This window comes from Podarcis raffonei, chromosome 12, assembly GCF_027172205.1.
Source record: "Podarcis raffonei isolate rPodRaf1 chromosome 12, rPodRaf1.pri, whole genome shotgun sequence".
NCBI classification, from domain to species: domain Eukaryota; kingdom Metazoa; phylum Chordata; class Lepidosauria; order Squamata; family Lacertidae; genus Podarcis; species Podarcis raffonei.
In genome coordinates, this window is record NC_070613.1 from 19,615,089 (window position 1) to 19,632,390 (window position 17,302).

The 17,302-nt window shown below is 42.2% G+C and overlaps 1 protein-coding gene across 13 annotated transcripts in view; it reads right to left on the reverse strand.

Annotated features, from left to right (window-relative positions):
• Nucleotides 1-17,302, reverse strand: part of SVIL (supervillin) — a 99,172-nt gene that overhangs the window by 21,702 nt on the left and 60,168 nt on the right. For 10 of the 13 annotated variants that reach the window (XM_053359095.1, XM_053359091.1, XM_053359098.1 and 7 more), the window contains 7 exons: nt 16,879-17,074; nt 13,025-13,157; nt 6,897-6,974; nt 5,126-5,191; nt 1,564-1,711; nt 879-968; nt 697-783 (listed from right to left, as the gene is read on the reverse strand). In XM_053359095.1, coding sequence (XP_053215070.1) covers nt 697-783; nt 879-968; nt 1,564-1,711; nt 5,126-5,191; nt 6,897-6,974; nt 13,025-13,157; nt 16,879-17,074 — 798 coding nt within the window. The remainder of the gene's footprint in view (nt 1-696; nt 784-878; nt 969-1,563; nt 1,712-5,125; nt 5,192-6,896; nt 6,975-13,024; nt 13,158-16,878; nt 17,075-17,302) is intronic. The other 3 variants (XM_053359103.1, XM_053359097.1, XM_053359093.1) reach the window with 2 other exon arrangements.

Genomic DNA, 17,302 nt, shown 5'->3' on the forward strand with positions numbered 1-17,302 from the left:
TCACAGTAGCAATGGGAAGTCTGCTTAAGTGTGCAGAGGAACAACTTCACTGCCATTTCAAATTTATTCAAAGAAGGATCCGCCATTTAAGAAGGGGATGAGAATTTTTTGTGGACTTCAACTGGGGTAATACAAGCAATGCTCAAAAACTGAAAAGCTTAGCTAGAATTGATAGCACAGATTATAGTGAAGTCATGAGTGCAGTGTCAGAACTAATAATAATTGTGCTCAGTGCAAGCCATATATTGTGTGCCCCAGCCCCCAAATAGCTATTTGTATAAACAATAAACAAACAATCAAAAATGTAATTTGCAGGACATTTTCTTATGAGTCTTAATATTCATAATCTCTTAAAATAAATATATTGCGTGACAAATAATTCTGAATGCCCATGATGCAGCAAGTTCACTGAAGCCAGGCAGGTATGGCGTCTGGATCACTGCCTGGGAATCCACTGAGTATAGCACAGGGGAAAAAAGGCAGAACAACAAACAAAGGTGGTAAGTGTGCTTTTTATACTGGGGAGCCATGGTGTTCCACCAGTGTCCTGAATTAAGCAAAGCTTTGCTAGTGGATGTTGTAGACATGTGACTCACAAGCCACTGCTGCAGTGAAGAAAATACTTAGCAGAACTACTAAATCAGCAGATGTAAGGAAGGTGAGCTAAAACACAAAATGCCTTAAACTGTTACAGACCTTTGTTGTTCAGCCTCCCCAAGAAAGTCTCCAGTTTATCCAACTTCATGTCCGATTCTAACTGCATATCTGGCCTAGCTTCAATTTCTAAGCAAAATAAGAATGAAAACAGTTGCTGAGATTAATGAGAATCAAAACCACTCTCATTAGACATCATACTTTCCTTTTTTTAAATGACCCACCTTCCAGGGGTTTTGAGATGGGTGTTGTTGACTTCAGTCTGTTGCAGAAAGGGGATGCGGCAGGTGTTATGGCAGTAGGAGATGCTAAGCCTGTGGAATAAGCAGATGCTCAGTTTTGTATTACATAACAGATGCTTCAGTTTTTAGTGAATTAGCATGCCTAAACATTTCACCCAGGAAGCTCTCCCCATAATCACTATTATGCAAATATAGGTTATGGTCTCCTTTGGGACCATGCATATCCATATTTTAAGCATTCACAAAAGCCTGGGGTTAGGGCCATTTTTTTGCAGGAAGATGCGGTGATGAGAAAAGATAATGGCAATTCCCAAAAGCAAGTAGGGAACTCATTGGTTAAGTATCCTAACACGATGTGATCAGATGTTGATTGCTTAGATCTTATTTACAGCATCTTGAGGTCTAGTTACAGAGTGTTCAAAATGCATATAAAGGGAAACTCAACACACAATCAGCTTCAGAATGCAAATATTTTGCCGTTTCATTATCCTACTGTGCTTTTAATATAATTGAAATGACTCTACAAATAATGTAGGGGGAAATTGAAACGAGCGGCTTCCAGAGATTATGAGGAACTGAATGTTCCTTGGCATATCTGCCTCTGCTTGCTTCTCACTTCTGTCACTGAAAACATTCCCAGTTACAAAGGATGGATAAATTCACTGACCTTTTTTGACCATTCTGCCAGCCACAGTGAACTGTGTCGAGTCATTGGCTGCTCCTTTCCCTCTCGCTTTCCAAGCCTCTTCCCGAACACTTATCAATTGCTTTCTTTCTTCAATTGTCATTTGACTTTCACAGGTATCCGACATCCTCTGGTTTTCAAAGAGAAAGAGGAGTTGAATTTTGAGGCACAAGAGAGAAAACAAAAAAACAAACCAACCCCTGGCCCTTTAAATGTGTTCTATCTTACAATGCCTCCATACAATTTTTTAAAAACGTAATTACCATGTTATTGTTAGATGGCATTTTCATGCATGAATCTTTGGCCTAAACTTATTTGATTCACTGGCAGAATTCATCTTGTACAATAATTTATGTGTTGTTGTTTTCATAAGAAACATTGACAAGATGGCACTATGGGTAATTTTGTTGTTGTTCCTAATCTGGTTATTTTTTCAATAAGCATCCAAAATGCACATGTTCACCTCTGATATGCAGAAGGAAGCTAGTTCTTTGGATTGTTATTATTATTATTATTTGCTCAGTTTGACGCTAGACAAACTTTCAGAGCATAGCTCACATTCAAGCCATACATTTAAAGCCATAAGATACCACTTTGAACAATCATGGCTTCCCCCAAAGACTTCTGGGAGCTGGTGCCTTCCACCTCAAGCAACTGCTTGCTCGCAGCTCTTAACAGTTTCACCTAACTTCACAGGGCTATAACAGACATCAGCCTTATTTCAGGTGCATATGTGCAAGAATGAATAAACAAGAAAAACAGGTAAAAGCTGGTACATTAATTTTAGCCCTCTCATGAGATAAACACAACCATGTTGCCATGTGCATTCACAGTCTTCTGCCGAGCTGGTTTCTAGTAGTGTTTCCATAATTGTAATGATTTGAGTAACAACTCCCTCCAGTGTCTCTCCATTTTACCCTGGTTGCAAGGTGGCATGGCATAATTCTTCTTGTAATACAAGCAAATGCCCCAGATTACCAAGTTCCTGCCAAGAAACCACTCAATATGACGTTGGTGTTTCTACAAGAGCACTAACTACAGTTTGAAGAAGGCACTACAACAAAATAGATTTGTTCTGCTTCTTTGGCCTTTGAAATCATGTTCTGACCCAACTAAGTTAACCTATGCATTTAGCAAGTACTAACCATTGGATTGCTCTTGGCTGCTCTGGGGATATCAGAAAGTATTTATCTCTCAAGGTATTTTGAAAGGCTAAATGGACAGATTTTCTGAACTGACTGTGAAGATCTAACCCTTATATGGTGTCTTTATCATGAGCTTCCCTAACTGGGGAATCTGTGCACCCCCACCCCAATGTTGAAAAACAACTCCTATCAGCAGAATGGCCAATGGTCAGGGATGACGCAGTCTTGGAACACCTGAAGATTTGCAGGTTCCTAAGAGAAGCAAATCAGCTCAGAAGAGCTTTGCGTTTAAGCAAAACTGTCAATTTTGAGATACCTGGAAAGGGGCTTATGCTTATACCCATCCCTTTCTTTGTACATGTATACAACTGCTATGTACTCATTTCTCCATTTTGGATACAAGGCAATGCAACAAAGGAAGGAAGGAAGACTATAAACTGCACTCTGGACCACTACAAGGAGTTGAAGTGGCTTAATCTGCAAAGTTCTAAAACTCCAATAACTTTTCATTGACTGGTAAGAATTGATGGGATCCACATAGAAATATTTGTGCAACCATAAAACACTTATGAAACCCAGAGAAAAGGCAGTGCCAAGGGCATACATGGTCATCGGAATGACAAAAGGAAATGTTCAAGAAAAATGCAAAAATATCCAACACACACTGCTTGTAACTAGTGCTGGTCTCTTTAAACCTGAAGGAGGGTCTCCACCCCCATCGTTCTGCCCAGACACTGAGGTCCAGCGCCGAGGGCCTTCTGTCAGTTCCCTCACTGAGAGAAGCAAAGTTACAGGGAACCAGGCAGAGGGCCTTCTCGGTAGCGGCACCCACTCTGTGGAATGCCCTCCCACCAGATATCAAAGAAATAAATAACTGTCTGACTTTTAGAAGACATCTGAAGGCAGCCCTCTTTAGGGAAGCTTTTAATATTTGATGAAATATTGTATTTTAATATTTTGCTTGAAGCCGCCCCATTATTATTATTATTAAATGGTGCGTCTAGACCATTAATTCAGACAAAAATGCCTGAAGTATTTCTGCTAGGATCCCAAAGGACTTCAAAACAGAAAGGGTTCATTTTCTCCACAACTGAACACAACATATGCCAAAAATAATCTAGACCAAATTACCCAAACTAAACTTGTTGTGATTCCTGCACTGCAGGAGGCTGGATTAGACGACTCTACAAATGGTTTAGCATGATTCTATGGAAAGCAAGATAATCTGTACAATACAAAAAATCAGTGCCAGGAATGGCAACCTGTGGCTGCTCAGGTGTTACTGAACTCCCATCAGCCTCAGACAGCATGACCAGTGGGGTCAGGGATGATGGAAGCTACTGTCCAACAACATGGGGGGAGGGCACAGGTTTCTCAACCCTGTTTGAACCCATAATATGAGTAACATTAGTCATTCTCATCACCAATAAAGCGAAGAGCACTGAGCCCTACTGCTTCGTTTCAAAAGTTACAATCATACTCAAACATCATTAAAACAGACCGGCTTTGAAACCCAGTTCTGAGCTAAACCGAAGGGAGGGAAAACCCTTATCCATTGCTACAATCACTGGATCTGACAGATCACTTTTTTTGGTGCTTAGCATGACCAATTTAGCTTCTGAACATATGAACACACTGCACAGCAGAACACATGAAGGTCAAGAGAGATCTTGGAGATGGTCTAGTGGATGAAACTGAACTGAAAGATACAGGACAGAAGGAGAAAACAAATGCTTTCATGTTTGTATTAAATCTGCTTCCAAGGTTCCTTTCAGAATACATAGATTGTTGCAATGCACTCTATGTGCAAAAACCCTGCAGCTAGACTGTCAATGGGGACAGGCTATCACCAGCACATAAGCTGCTAAAAACTTGCATTTGCTGTCTATACATTATTTGGCCAGGTTCAAGGTTTTTGTATTGATTAACAAGGCCCTTAACAATTGGGTCCAGGGTATCTCAAAGACTGCCTATTCCCTTACATCCCTGCCCAATCACCAAGGTCTTCAGGGGAGTTACTGTTAGTGCCCCAAATGGCTAGGATGTATGGATCATATCCACTAGAGGAGTCAGGCATTCAGAACTGTGTGCTCAGTTCTGTGAAACGCCTTTCCAGGTGAGGTCAGATAGGCACCCTCCTTGTTGGACTTCTGGCCCCTACTGAAGAGTCTTTAATTCCAGCCCACATATATTATATGTTTGCATGCATTTAGAAAGTTATGCACATGTAACTTTTTTTTTTTGCAAAAATGATCCCTTATCAGAAATCTGGAATCCATTCAGCCAAATAATACATTCTGTTTGCTGACAATTCTCCCAAAGACTGTCACCACAAAACTGAGTTTCATATTGTTTTTGGTTCTAAGCTAAAGAATCAGACAGAACAGGCAATATTTCACCTTCCATCTCCAGGGGTGACGTTCAAAGGCCAGGGGGCTTGGATCTTTCAAACTAGCACTACTGACCTTAAGGAAAAAGAAAATGGAAGTATGAGAAGGAGAGGAAAAGCAAAGAAGCAGAAACAGAACAGAAGCAATAAGCCTCCAACCCCTTTTCCCGAGTTATAGAAGCTCAAACCTAGAACCTCCAAACAATGGCTTGGTTGTGTGAAATAGCTATCCTGGGTCGCCACTACTTCCCAAACTATAGAAATAATCTGCCTCCAAGGCGGTGCAAAACATATCCCTGAAATCTAGTCACTGACTCTGATGTTTGCTTCGGAATTTGGGCTATCCATATATTAAATCTGTAACCTGCCTTGGCTATATGTGTAAGACATCTTGGATTTAGAGAAAGGCAAGCACACAATATATATAAAAATATATGATAATATGCTGATGATGAGTAAGATAATGTTTACATTGGAGCAGCTGATAATTTCATCAGGCTCTAGGAGGAGGAAAGATGAGAGACAGGGCAGTTTAATCAGCTCTGCTGAGACCACTGGACTTCTCCTTTCCCTGAACTGTTTTCATTAAAATCTGCTGCTATAGGAACTTAGTAACTTTTAGGATGGTGCCTCAGTTTGTTTGTTTTCCTCTTGCATTGTGTATTCTTCTGTCTTGTTTATTATTGTTCTCATCTAAGCCCCTCTGGGTGCCTTTTCAGCTGAGGATCAGGACAAAAATCATTTTTACAAACACACAGGTACACATCACCATTTCTGGTTTCTGTCATTGCCTCCAGTTTCATAAAGGGGTGGGGAAGAGAGAATGAAGCCAAACAAACTGGAGCACAACAACCATTCCACAATTTCTCCACCTCTCCCCTTTTCCAAGTAGAGAGGAAAAACCCAGATTGTGCAGCAATGTTACTTTAGTTTTTATTATACATTAGAACTATAGGAAGGAAGGAAACAAGCAAAAAGGCCCTACACCATGCTCAACAATATGTAAACAATAGAGTGAATCATAACCACTTTTATGACACTAATAGTGCCTTTTTTGACCACTTTCAGAGTAAGAAACAAACATTTTGCTAATGCACCAAGTTACAAGGAATCGGCATCTGGAAACAGGGTTAGTTAAGTTGAACAAATCCAGACTTATCCTGCCCCAGTGAATGGGAGTGGAGGTGTCATGATAATTGTTGGTAGCCAACCACCATCTTTGGAATCTGGGCTCCCCTCCTGGGAAGGGTGGGGGCCCATGGCTTCACCCACACTAGAAAACGGTGGATGTGTGAATTTCAAAAACAAGGCATTAAATGTTTGAAGGCACTGAAGACAGATTCATATCATTCCAAGGTTCAGAATTCAAGTCGAATGCCACTCTTGAAAGCAACCCAAATGATTAGATGTTAAAAAGGATTAGGTTGTATGCTGCTATGTGTTCTGCTCTATAAGGAGGAGAGTACATAATGGCCGGCCACTAAAGATTTCCAGACATATATGTGTGTGTGTGTGTGTGTGTGTGTGTGTGTGTGGAGATGGAGAGGGAGAGAGAGAGATGGGATGAAAGAGAAAGAGAAAGGAAGGGACAAGGGAACTATGGGTTGTATCTAATGCTAGTCATACTCTGCATAGACCCATTGAAATGAATGAGGATGGCTAACTTGGGTCCATTAATTTCAATGGGTCTGAGTGTAACTTAGACACAATCCTATACCCCCTCCGCATGAATAAGCACTTGACAAATCATTGCAATGTCTGAGTCTGCAAGATTTGCTCACCTGATTAATAGGTACAAAGGGATGAAGTTTATGGGCAGCAGCTATAGCAGGAGAATAAGTAGAAGCATAGACAGGTTCCTATGGACAGGGGGCAGAAGCAATATGAGAGAATTAAAAAGGTATGAAGATGATGTGCAAGACGGTAAGGGTCAAATGAGTGATTACTTCATGCTAAACAGTTTGTAGCAGTTTGCATCCTTATCATCAGATTTCTCCCCCACCAGACAATATTCTGCAATAGTAAATAAAAACCACACACACACACACTTTCCTGAAGCCACTCACATGCGATAATTAAAAGGTTTAGTGGTATCAGAAAGAAGCATGCCAAAATAGGGCTGCCATACATCTGGATTTTCCTGGATCTTAGGCAAGTCAACTGCATGAGAAAGCGTATGTACAGCACACCATTAACCACAACAGCAATGCTTTCAGACTGCAATGCATTTAGCTCTTCCTGAAACAAAGAACTGTCTATTATTTTTATGCACCACTTCCAGAAAGGGAACCATTGGCTGAAGGGAATACAGAATTGCACTCAAAGAAGAACCACAGTGAGCCTAGAATAACCCCTATGCATTAGAGTCAGGCTTACCCAAAGCAGCTTAGACATGGCATTATAATCTGTAACTCCTCCTCCTTCCTACAGGTTAAAACAAACAGGAAACATTGCAGAGCAGGAGAGAGGTGTAGCTGCAGGAGGAAGCTTGCATTCCTAGTGCCACTGCTCCTAGTCGGATTAAAACTCACAGTGGGTCCGCTGAACATAACGATAGCTGCAGTTCCAAAAGAAAAGCAAGCTGCCGTCTAGTGGCTAGACCCACTACATTTGTCATGGATATTTTGGGAATCAACGCTTGATGTAAGAATAGCTCTAAAGCAGGATGTCAGCCTGAAAAGGTCGCTTTTAGGTCTCAGTAGGAGATTAAAAAGCATCATTTTTGCAGGAGCACTTTGTTGGAATGAAACGCATTTCAAACCCCCTTTGCTGATTTAATATTCCACTCACATGACTTGGAGCTCACTGCATAATCTGGAACTCTAAGCCGACTAGGGTGTGCTTTTCAATAAAGAGACAACCTAACAGAGATGATTTGAACGTTTCCCTCGTGCGATTATGAAACCGTGACGGGAAAGACAACAAGCCAGGAAGGCAAGGTCAGATATGAAAACAGATAAGCTTTAGTTCATGCCTAGGAGACTTCAGTATACTGAACCAAATACAATTTTAGCTGCTAAAGCTGACTGTTGGAACATTCAGACAGACAAAGCAAAATACTTCTTCATGCAGCACATTCGGAATTTGCTGTCCTAAGATATAATGATGGCATCAAAAACCTGAATGGCTTTAGAAGAGGAATAGACAAATTCATGGAAGATAAGGCTGCCAATGGCCACTGGCTACAATGGCTATGTGCAGCTTCCAATGTTGGAGGCAGCAGGCCTCTAATACCAGTCGCTGGGCAGCAGAAGTGGGGAGAGAGGCATTAATGTTCTGCTTATGGGCTTTCCCTAGGCATCTGTTTGGCCACTGTGAGAACAGGATGCTGGACTAGATGGGCTTGGCCTGATCCAGCAGGGCTCTTCTCATATTATGTACACTAAGTGCAATAGATTTGAATGTTAAACACAGGGGGTCATTCCAGGGGGCAACATGGAAACAACTTATTGCTATTAAAATATGAAGCATGTTCTAATTCAAGGAAAGGCTGCCACAAATATTATGTCTCTTATAACATCACAGGTTGGCAAAAAGAAGAAGAAGATAAATAACGTCCAATTATGGCAGCCCACATAAACAAAAATCTGCTTGCCCAATGAGACTTCTGGTTTCTCTCTTCTCCTCTACACCCCACGTGTTCCAAAAATCTGCTCCAGAGTGTTCCCCAATTATGTGGAGCAGATTTTGGGGGTTTCTGGAAGACTGTATGACAGAGGAAAAAAGAAGCCCTGTTGCACAAATGCTCATATTATAATGGATCTCGCCTAATCTCTATATGCCTACCAACAGCTATTTTTGGAACCAAGAAAGTTGGCATGTACAATGAAAAGGTATAAAGTTTCACTCCAAAGTATGCAAATGCTTTTATAGTGAAAATGTTTTCCTCTATGCATAAAAAAGCATTAGAAACCATCAGCACTCAGGATACCAGTTTGCATAGTAGATCTCAATTATATGTAAAACATGTTAATTTAGAAGAGAACCCCACTATTAAGGCCATCAATTTATTTTAATTCCTCATTCTCTGAATAACTATTGTTTTATGAAACACCGTGGAGTGGGGAGGTAAAAAGGCTTGATATTTTATGTATTCACTTGAAATAGTTTAGCGTGCCTAAATATTTCAGAGGTGTGCTTAATTCCTGGAAAAATAATGGATGCCCTTCTCTAGATGCAAAAGAGCCTTAAGCTCATTTAAGCATTTGATACCATACTTTTGCCGAAAACCATTACACGTCCATTCCACTGGATGGCTGCGCCATCTTACAAGTGTAGCATTTATGTTTAGAAGAGTTACAGGTTGCTGCTGCAAGCTACATCCAGAAGTACATACAAGACATGCCAAGCAAAGTCAGCCACAGGCTTCAATACATAACATCATGCACCAGCAGCCAATTAACAGTTTACACAATTTTCAAGAAAGCAATTCCTACTATAAATGGATGGTATCAGAGATTCAGGTTTGATCAACCAGTGTAACTTTCATCAGCACTAGAAATAATGCAGTCCTTTATAAAATATCAGAGAGATGCTGAACTGCATATACACAATATACACAAGGGCCTTTGAGGAACTGAATGCTGCTGTCTTAAAATGAAGCCATGACTCTTCCCCATACTAGATATTTGAAAAGTAAGACAGGTTTGGAGTGGTAGTAAAATTGCAGTGAGATGACATTCCATAACTTGCATTTTAAAGGCCATTAAATGCCTTTCTGAAAGTTCCAAGCTGCTTCCAGCATTTGACCTTTCGCGCCCTAGTCCTACACTTTGAAATCTTTCCAGTGAGCGAGGCTTAAAAGCAAAATATGTGTATCGTCCAGCTTTTCTGAGATTGATGTGTTTAAATGTCTGGACTAGTAAGGATACATTCTGGAGGCATCTTCTTCCAGGATCAGATTTAATAGTGTATTTGGTAACTGTTGGGAGATAAACTGCTAGTATGAATCTGCTGATTATTTCCTGCTGGCCATTTGGCTGGCTCTCTTGGAGACAACATTTTATTATATCGTAGAACAGTGGTTTTCACCCTGGAGTGCCTGAAATGATGGTCAGGGGTGCCGGGGGCAACACTGGCCTCCATCCCTCTTTCCTTCCTCTGATGTCCTCTCGCGTCGCTGCCTCCCAAACGCCTGCACAGCTGTTTGATGCAGTAGCCCTGACTACAAGCTCCCCAGGTCAATGGGTGCCTCTGGGGCTGGCCAGGGGGTGCTGGTTGCCAGGAGCTGAGGCAGCCTCAGAGTAAGCCCAGCCAGGCAGTCCATCAACCCTCGCTATTGGGAATGGACAGACAAATGGGAGGCCAGGCAGGTGCTTCACTGGCCTTTCTTGTGCTCCCTGCCTGGGAGCTGAGCGCCCAGTGCCTTTCCTCCATGCAGGCCTGGCAATGCCTGCTGCTGGCACTGCTGCCTCCCAAGGTAAGGTGCTGGCCTCACATTCACCATTGGCCAGCCTCCATTGGGATACCAAGGCTGGGGGCATCCTCTTCCCAGGCCACTGTAGGGCAGTATGAGGGGCAGCTCAGAGACCAGGGGTGGTGGCAGCAGCAGCTGCCCAGAGGACTTCCAAGGAGAGAGGAGAGGAGAATGAGGGAATACTCCACAAGGGAGGGTGTTCAAGAAAGGGTGAGAGGCTGCCGGCACTGCAGGCAAGGGGTGACATGACTGGGCTCCTGAGCCCCACATGGGTGCCACAGAAAGAATGTAGTTGGTCAAGGGAGCCGTGGACCCAAAAGAGGTTGAAAACCTCTGTCGTAGAAAGTTCTACCTCACCCCTCCAGCAAGTTTCCAGGGCTGTTCTAATCTGGACATAGTCAGCGCTTTGGTCTGATCTGACAAAAGCAATCCATTTGAAATCTTTAATGGAATTATTCAATAGAGGTGATGGTGAGAAGAGACACTTTGGTTTGCCATAAAAAGACAAAGACTGCAATTCTACTGCATTGCACACTGTGGGGCTTACTTCTGAGTAGACATGCCTAGGAATGTGCTGTGAACCACCTGTTCTGGCAGAGGCACTTTGAGTAGCTGGCTCAGCCAGATAAAAGCCACACTTGAAATTGCATACCTTTTTATCTCCTTCATCTAAGATGAATGAATTCAAAATCGAACAATTAGAATAACAAAAAAGGGAGAATTTATTTCAGCAGCAGAATTTAGAAGAACCTGCTAAGTTGAAGATTATAATTTTTAAAAAGGAGGCTGAGAGGGGGCTATTTTCATAGCAGATCAAGTGATCAAAGAATTTTTAGCTGATTAATCATGTGCCCTTCAACTGTTCCAGTTACTTAATTAAATTTAAAATAACTTCCATATCATCAAAGCCTTGGTATAATATAAATACTCTTTGGAGATATTGAAGGAATTGAATTAAAAGCTTCCTTAACAAAAGCTACCATTCTTGGTTCGAAGAAAAAAGACATAATGATAATATTGTCATGCTCTATAATTAGACTGACTAACCTGAGCCAAAGAATGTTTTTGTTTTTGTTTTAAAACAGTGTCCTTAATACTGAGCCGAAAATCGATCGGCAAATGCTTTAGTTGATTAATCAATCCTTTCAGTATTACTTTACACCATACAATTATAAAGAGAAGAGATAAAATGGGATTATTCAGGTTAAAAGAGCACTGTAAGTTTTAAGAATGAATTGCTGTTTAGTGACCTCAATAAAATACAGATTCTTTAAGATTTCACATCTCACACTCCAGGAAACAGAGCTACACGATACAGAGAGGTGACATCCTACAATACTTAGAACAGCAATGAGGAACCTGTGCCTCTCAAGATGTTGGCAGACTCCAATTCCCATCAACCAGAGTTGTAACTCCAATATCATCTGAAGGACCCACAGGCTTCCCTTGCCTGACTTCAAAAAATCCACTCTTCTACTGCGGTTGTGGAATGCTAGGCATCTATTTGCTATGGACTCACTTCTCACCTATGATTCTTACCAATGAATAACTTGTTAAGTAGCTAAATATCCATTAAGGGTTGCAGAAACCATAAAACACAAAAGAGCTGTGCCACAGGTTATTGCAGAATAAGCTTCTGCAAACAAGTTCCCTAAAGCTTACATCTCATTTAAACTTTTTTTCTTTAAAGTGAGACCATGAGACTTTTTGCTAAAATGTACCAACATGGCTATCCTTCAGGTTTAAAATACAAATGCACTACTTTAAAATGCAAATGGCTATATGGTACACTTTGAGGAGAAACCTGGAGCTGCTGGGAAAGGACTTCCAAAGAGCCCTGTGCTGTGCTGCAAAGTCCCAAAGCGAAGCATCACAGGACATCACTTTGATGTTAAGGGATTCACAGGTGTGCAGCCCTGCCCACCAATCAAATTTGGCCCACCAAGGTAGGGATATTAATTTCTGTCCCGCAGGCCAGATAAGAGCCCCCCACCCTGCCTTTACATCAGATCTTCCCCAACCTGGTGCCCTCCAAATGTTTTGGACTACAACTCCCATGATTGCTGGCCACTATTACTAATGGATGGTGGGAGCTGTACTCCAAAAGAAGTGGAGGACACCAGGATGAGGTTGCATTAGAGGAATACTGCTTTGACTCCGAGGTTAAGTCAAGATGCTCCTAACATAATTGCATTCCTAAATTATTTTGCAAAGCATATGGTTAACGTTCTTCCATTCAGACATAAACCTCGTGTCAAGACACCGGGGGTGGGGAATCATTTGTTCAGCAAAGAAAGCATCTCAGATAACTGTCCTTGGTGCATAAGAGAGATAGATTGGTTGTGCTTCAAGTTCAAACCCGGCTGATGATGCATTGCCATGCTACAAGAAACAGCTGTTACCTCCAGACAGGCATGCTTGTCTAGCTTGATGCATCTGGAGTGCCGGAGTGCTTTCAATTGAAATACCTTCCCCATACATGGGTAACTTTACCTTCTTCGCAAACAGCGGCTCCATCTCTGGCAGCTGTGGGCCACGCTCAATGACAGATAACCGGCCATACTCCGGCTTTTTGTTCAGCCTGTTTTTCCAGTCTTCTTCACCACTCTTCTTCAGGAGTGCCAGCCTGAAAGTGAGGAAGCCAAAAGACACTGCACTGAACTATACTGACCATTGCTCACCAGTCTTCTGTATCCCTTTCACGGGGCTGTTGCACACATTACACAGTAACACACCTGGGATTGGGGGTGGGTCATGACTCTGTGGTGGTGCACATGCCTTGCTGGCAGAAGGTTTCAGATTTAACCCCTGCCATTTCTAATTAGGGCTCGGGAAAACTTTGTATGCGGCTCTGGAAAGCGGCTGCCAGTAGACAGTGGACCAATACAAGGCTCAAAGTAGCTTCCTACATCCTACAGCACATCTATCCCCACATCTTGTTGTCACAGTGACCACCCAGATACCCCAATGGGAAACCCACAAGCAGGACCTGAGCCCAAAAGCCCTCTCCCCGCTACGGTTTCCAGCAGCTGGTATTCAGAAGCATTACTGCCTCCAACCATGAAATCAGAGTATTATAGATTTTGTAAACTTGCCTTAAATGTTTGTGTTTTTAACTGTTTATAGATGTTTTCAACAGCTTTAAACTGTTTTAAAATGTGGTTTTATTTCTAGTTGTAGTTTTTTTTAATTAAAAAAAATGAGACATGCTTCCTGCCCTGAGCTGCTTTGGGACGAAGGGAGGGATATAAATTGAACAACAACAATAATAATAATAACAACAACAAAAACCATTCAGTTAACAATTCATAAATATATGGGGGGGACGACAACAAAATAATTATAAAACCACACCCATATTTTAGTCAAAACTATACACAATCCGCCTCTCCAGAAGCCAATACACTGAACAATGTTAAGTTACAAAACCATTTTCTCTCAGAATTTAGACTGCACGCAGCTTGGGGCAGGGATCTGTCTCTTTGTGGAGTGTGTGTTATGTTACTCTGTAAAATGCCATGCACAGATTCAGGGTAGGGTGGGGGCAGGGCCGTAGCTAGGGGGTGGTGAGGTGGGCCCCCGCCAGGGATGCAGGCGACGGGGGCGTGCAAAATTGGCTTAAAATGTGTCCATAAATATAAATATCAATTATTGCCTCATAAGAAATGGTTTTAAATAGAGGGCGAATTGAATATGTGGAAGTGGGGGTTGGGGGTTGGAGGAGAGGCGGAAAGAAGAACTAATTTGTCCATGGCTAGGGGGTGCAATCTGGAAAGTTCAGGAGCGCAAGTTTACCTAACTACGGCTCTGGGTGGGAGAGACATCTACCACTTTTCTACCTGAAAAGATTGAGCTCTGACCCCTGGCCTTAATTTCCCCTGGGGAAATATCTAAGCGATATGTACCAAGCAGTCTTCGAAACTCCCATTTTTCTTGGCGCATTTTGTGACAGTGAATTTCATTAGCGTGAGCAGTTTCTGAGCTCTGGATGCAGTATTGCGCCTAAGATTTCAGATTAAAACTGCAGAGTGGAAGGAAAGGAGAACCTTTGTTTGCCTTCCCACTTCCAGCTACTCTCTGAAGACTGGAGATGAGACCCTCTTAAGAATATCAGGGAGGTGGGCAGGGGAAGGACTAGACCATGTGAAAAATGTACAAAATATTTTAGCTGCAGTTATTTTCAGCTTTGCCTTCTTGTTATTAAAAAAGCAGGCCTAGACATTCTGTTGTTGTGCCCATAACATAGGTTTAATGTGCCATTTAGCTTCTAGCTTTCATATCCCAGTTTCCAACACTGGTACCAAGTAATTCTTCATCCCTGTGTGTAAAAGCTGGAAGACAGGAAAAGCCACACCAGAGGAAACCCCACTCCTGCTGCCTCTTGCCCAGGAGGAGTCTGCTTTGTTCTCTTTGATGTGTTTTGATGTGCTTATTCAACACCCTCTGGGGACAACCAGAGGTTCTGTGGCAATTTGACATTGGAGCAGGGGTTGAAAGTTCCCGTCTTCCTTGCTTCATCTTTTTTTCCTCTCCCAGATCCTTCCTCAAACAAGTGGGCTGTGTATCACTCCTTAAAGGAGCTTTTGTGTTTAGTACATGCAACGTGGCCATTTCTTTTGTACAGTATTTTGAAAATAACTAGGCAGCACTTCTCCATCAACAAATGCATGGAAGTGGTAAAAAAGAAAAGAAAAAGTACTGGTGAGTAGTTCTAAACGCAGCACACAAATATTGCCAGCATGTTCACTGTTTTGTTGCTGGACTACATTTCCCATCTTTGTTATCACTGACCATGCTGGCTGGAGATTATGGGTGCTGGATTCCAGCAGCCTCTGAAGAGCTACTGGTTTACTATCCCTGCTGTAAACTCATGGCCAATGCTGGAATCAGGCCACTGACTTGATGCCAAACTATGACCTGGAATACACTTAATATGCCTTGGAGAGGAAAAAAAGCTATAGCTGTGTGAGGAGATCATCCAAAAGACCCTACAGGGGCTGTGTACAGTCATACTGTGGTTTTCCAACAGCTTAGTTCTCGAACGTTTTGGCTCCCAAACACCGCAAACCCGGAAGTGACTGTTCTGGTTTGCGAACTATTTTTGGAAGCCGAATGTCCGACACAGCTTCCACAGCTTCTGATTGAGTGCAGGAAGCTCCTGCAGCCAATCAGAAACCACGCCTTGGTTTCCAAACATTTTCGGGAGTCGAACGGACTTCCGGAACAGATTCCGTTCGAGAACCAAGGTATGACTGTATATTGCATGCCAGGTCAACTCAAATTATAAGGTGGGAGAAGCTTAATTGTTACTTATAATGTATGCACATCTGTTTGCTATGCATGGCAGAGAAAAAAATGTCTAGCTCAACCAGGAATTATCCATATACTTTTATGTCCATTTCCAGAGCCATTAAGGACGCTTCCGTGCTGAAGAAATAGGGTGGGAACTCAAAATGCTGAATATTACATTCTGATCATGGACTACCCACAGCCATTCTTGCAAAAAGCCATTGTTTGATTTGCTGGAGTCTAACAATTTGGTTCAGCTATCTAACGGAAGATGGAGAAATTAATTTGAGGCTTTCACTTCACTGTATTCAGGAAGGGCCGTAGCAGCAGCAGCAGTAGTAGTAGTATTTTTTTTTTCATATGGCGCCCATCTGATTGGGTTGCCCCAGCCACTCTGGACGTCTTCCAACAAATTATAAAACCACAGTGAAGCATCAAACATTAAAAAACTTCCCTATTCAGATGTCTTCTAAGAGTCAGGTAGTTTATTTCCTTGGCATCTGATGGGAGGGCGTTACACAAGGTGGGGGCCACTACCAAGAAGGCCCTCTGCCTGGTTCCCTGTAGATTCACTTCTCAAAATGAATAAACTGCCAAAAAGCCCTTGGAGATGGATCTCAGTGTCCAGGCTCAATGATGGGGGTGGAGATGCTCCTACAGTGGACCATCTCCCTTGCACACAGAAGGTCCCAGGTTAAATCTCTGCTGTCTCCAGGGAATGCCCCCTTCTGAAAACATGGACAGCCTCTGCCAGTCAGTGCAGACACTACTAAGCGAGACAGACCATTGGTCTGACTTGGTATATGGCAGCTTCCTATTTTCCTAAACTTTAATACTGATTTACCCAGATTTCAAGGATGCCTTACCTTTATAGTTTCACTTTCAACACTAAACTTTTTTTTTCCTTTTTAATTACCACTCAGGTTTAGACTTTATGATTTTAATGCACAGATTAAGAAATTCCCCAGTGGATGTTCTTGCACATCACCACACTAAATACTTCTACTATAAAAGAAGAGAGAAAACAAGATACTTCAAAAGAAGAAGAGTTTGTTTACCTTTCTTTAATTGACATAGTTTTGTTGGACGCATCAAGGGTGTCCTCCATAATTTCGGCTTTGCTCTCCCTGGAGTCTAGTTTTCCCTCTAACAGCTCAGAGGTTTCCTGCTGTCTACAGGATCCCGCAGCCGCAGACTGAGAATAGCTCTTTGTTGCTGCTGTTCCCACAAGTTCTGAAATTGGCTCATCATGCTCTGAGGGGTGGGGGTGGGGAGTTCAGAATTAGTGCTTAATTGCAAAAAAGCAAAAACCTGCAAAACACATCACTCAAACTGACAGGTAACTTCTTTGTTTCATATAATGAATTATACAAGCCCAGGTTACAAATTAGGTGCTTTCCACCACAATGATGGATTTTTCTCATGCTTTACGAAATTACAGTGTCACTAGAATTCTGTGGCTAGAAGAACTAACCAAGAGTC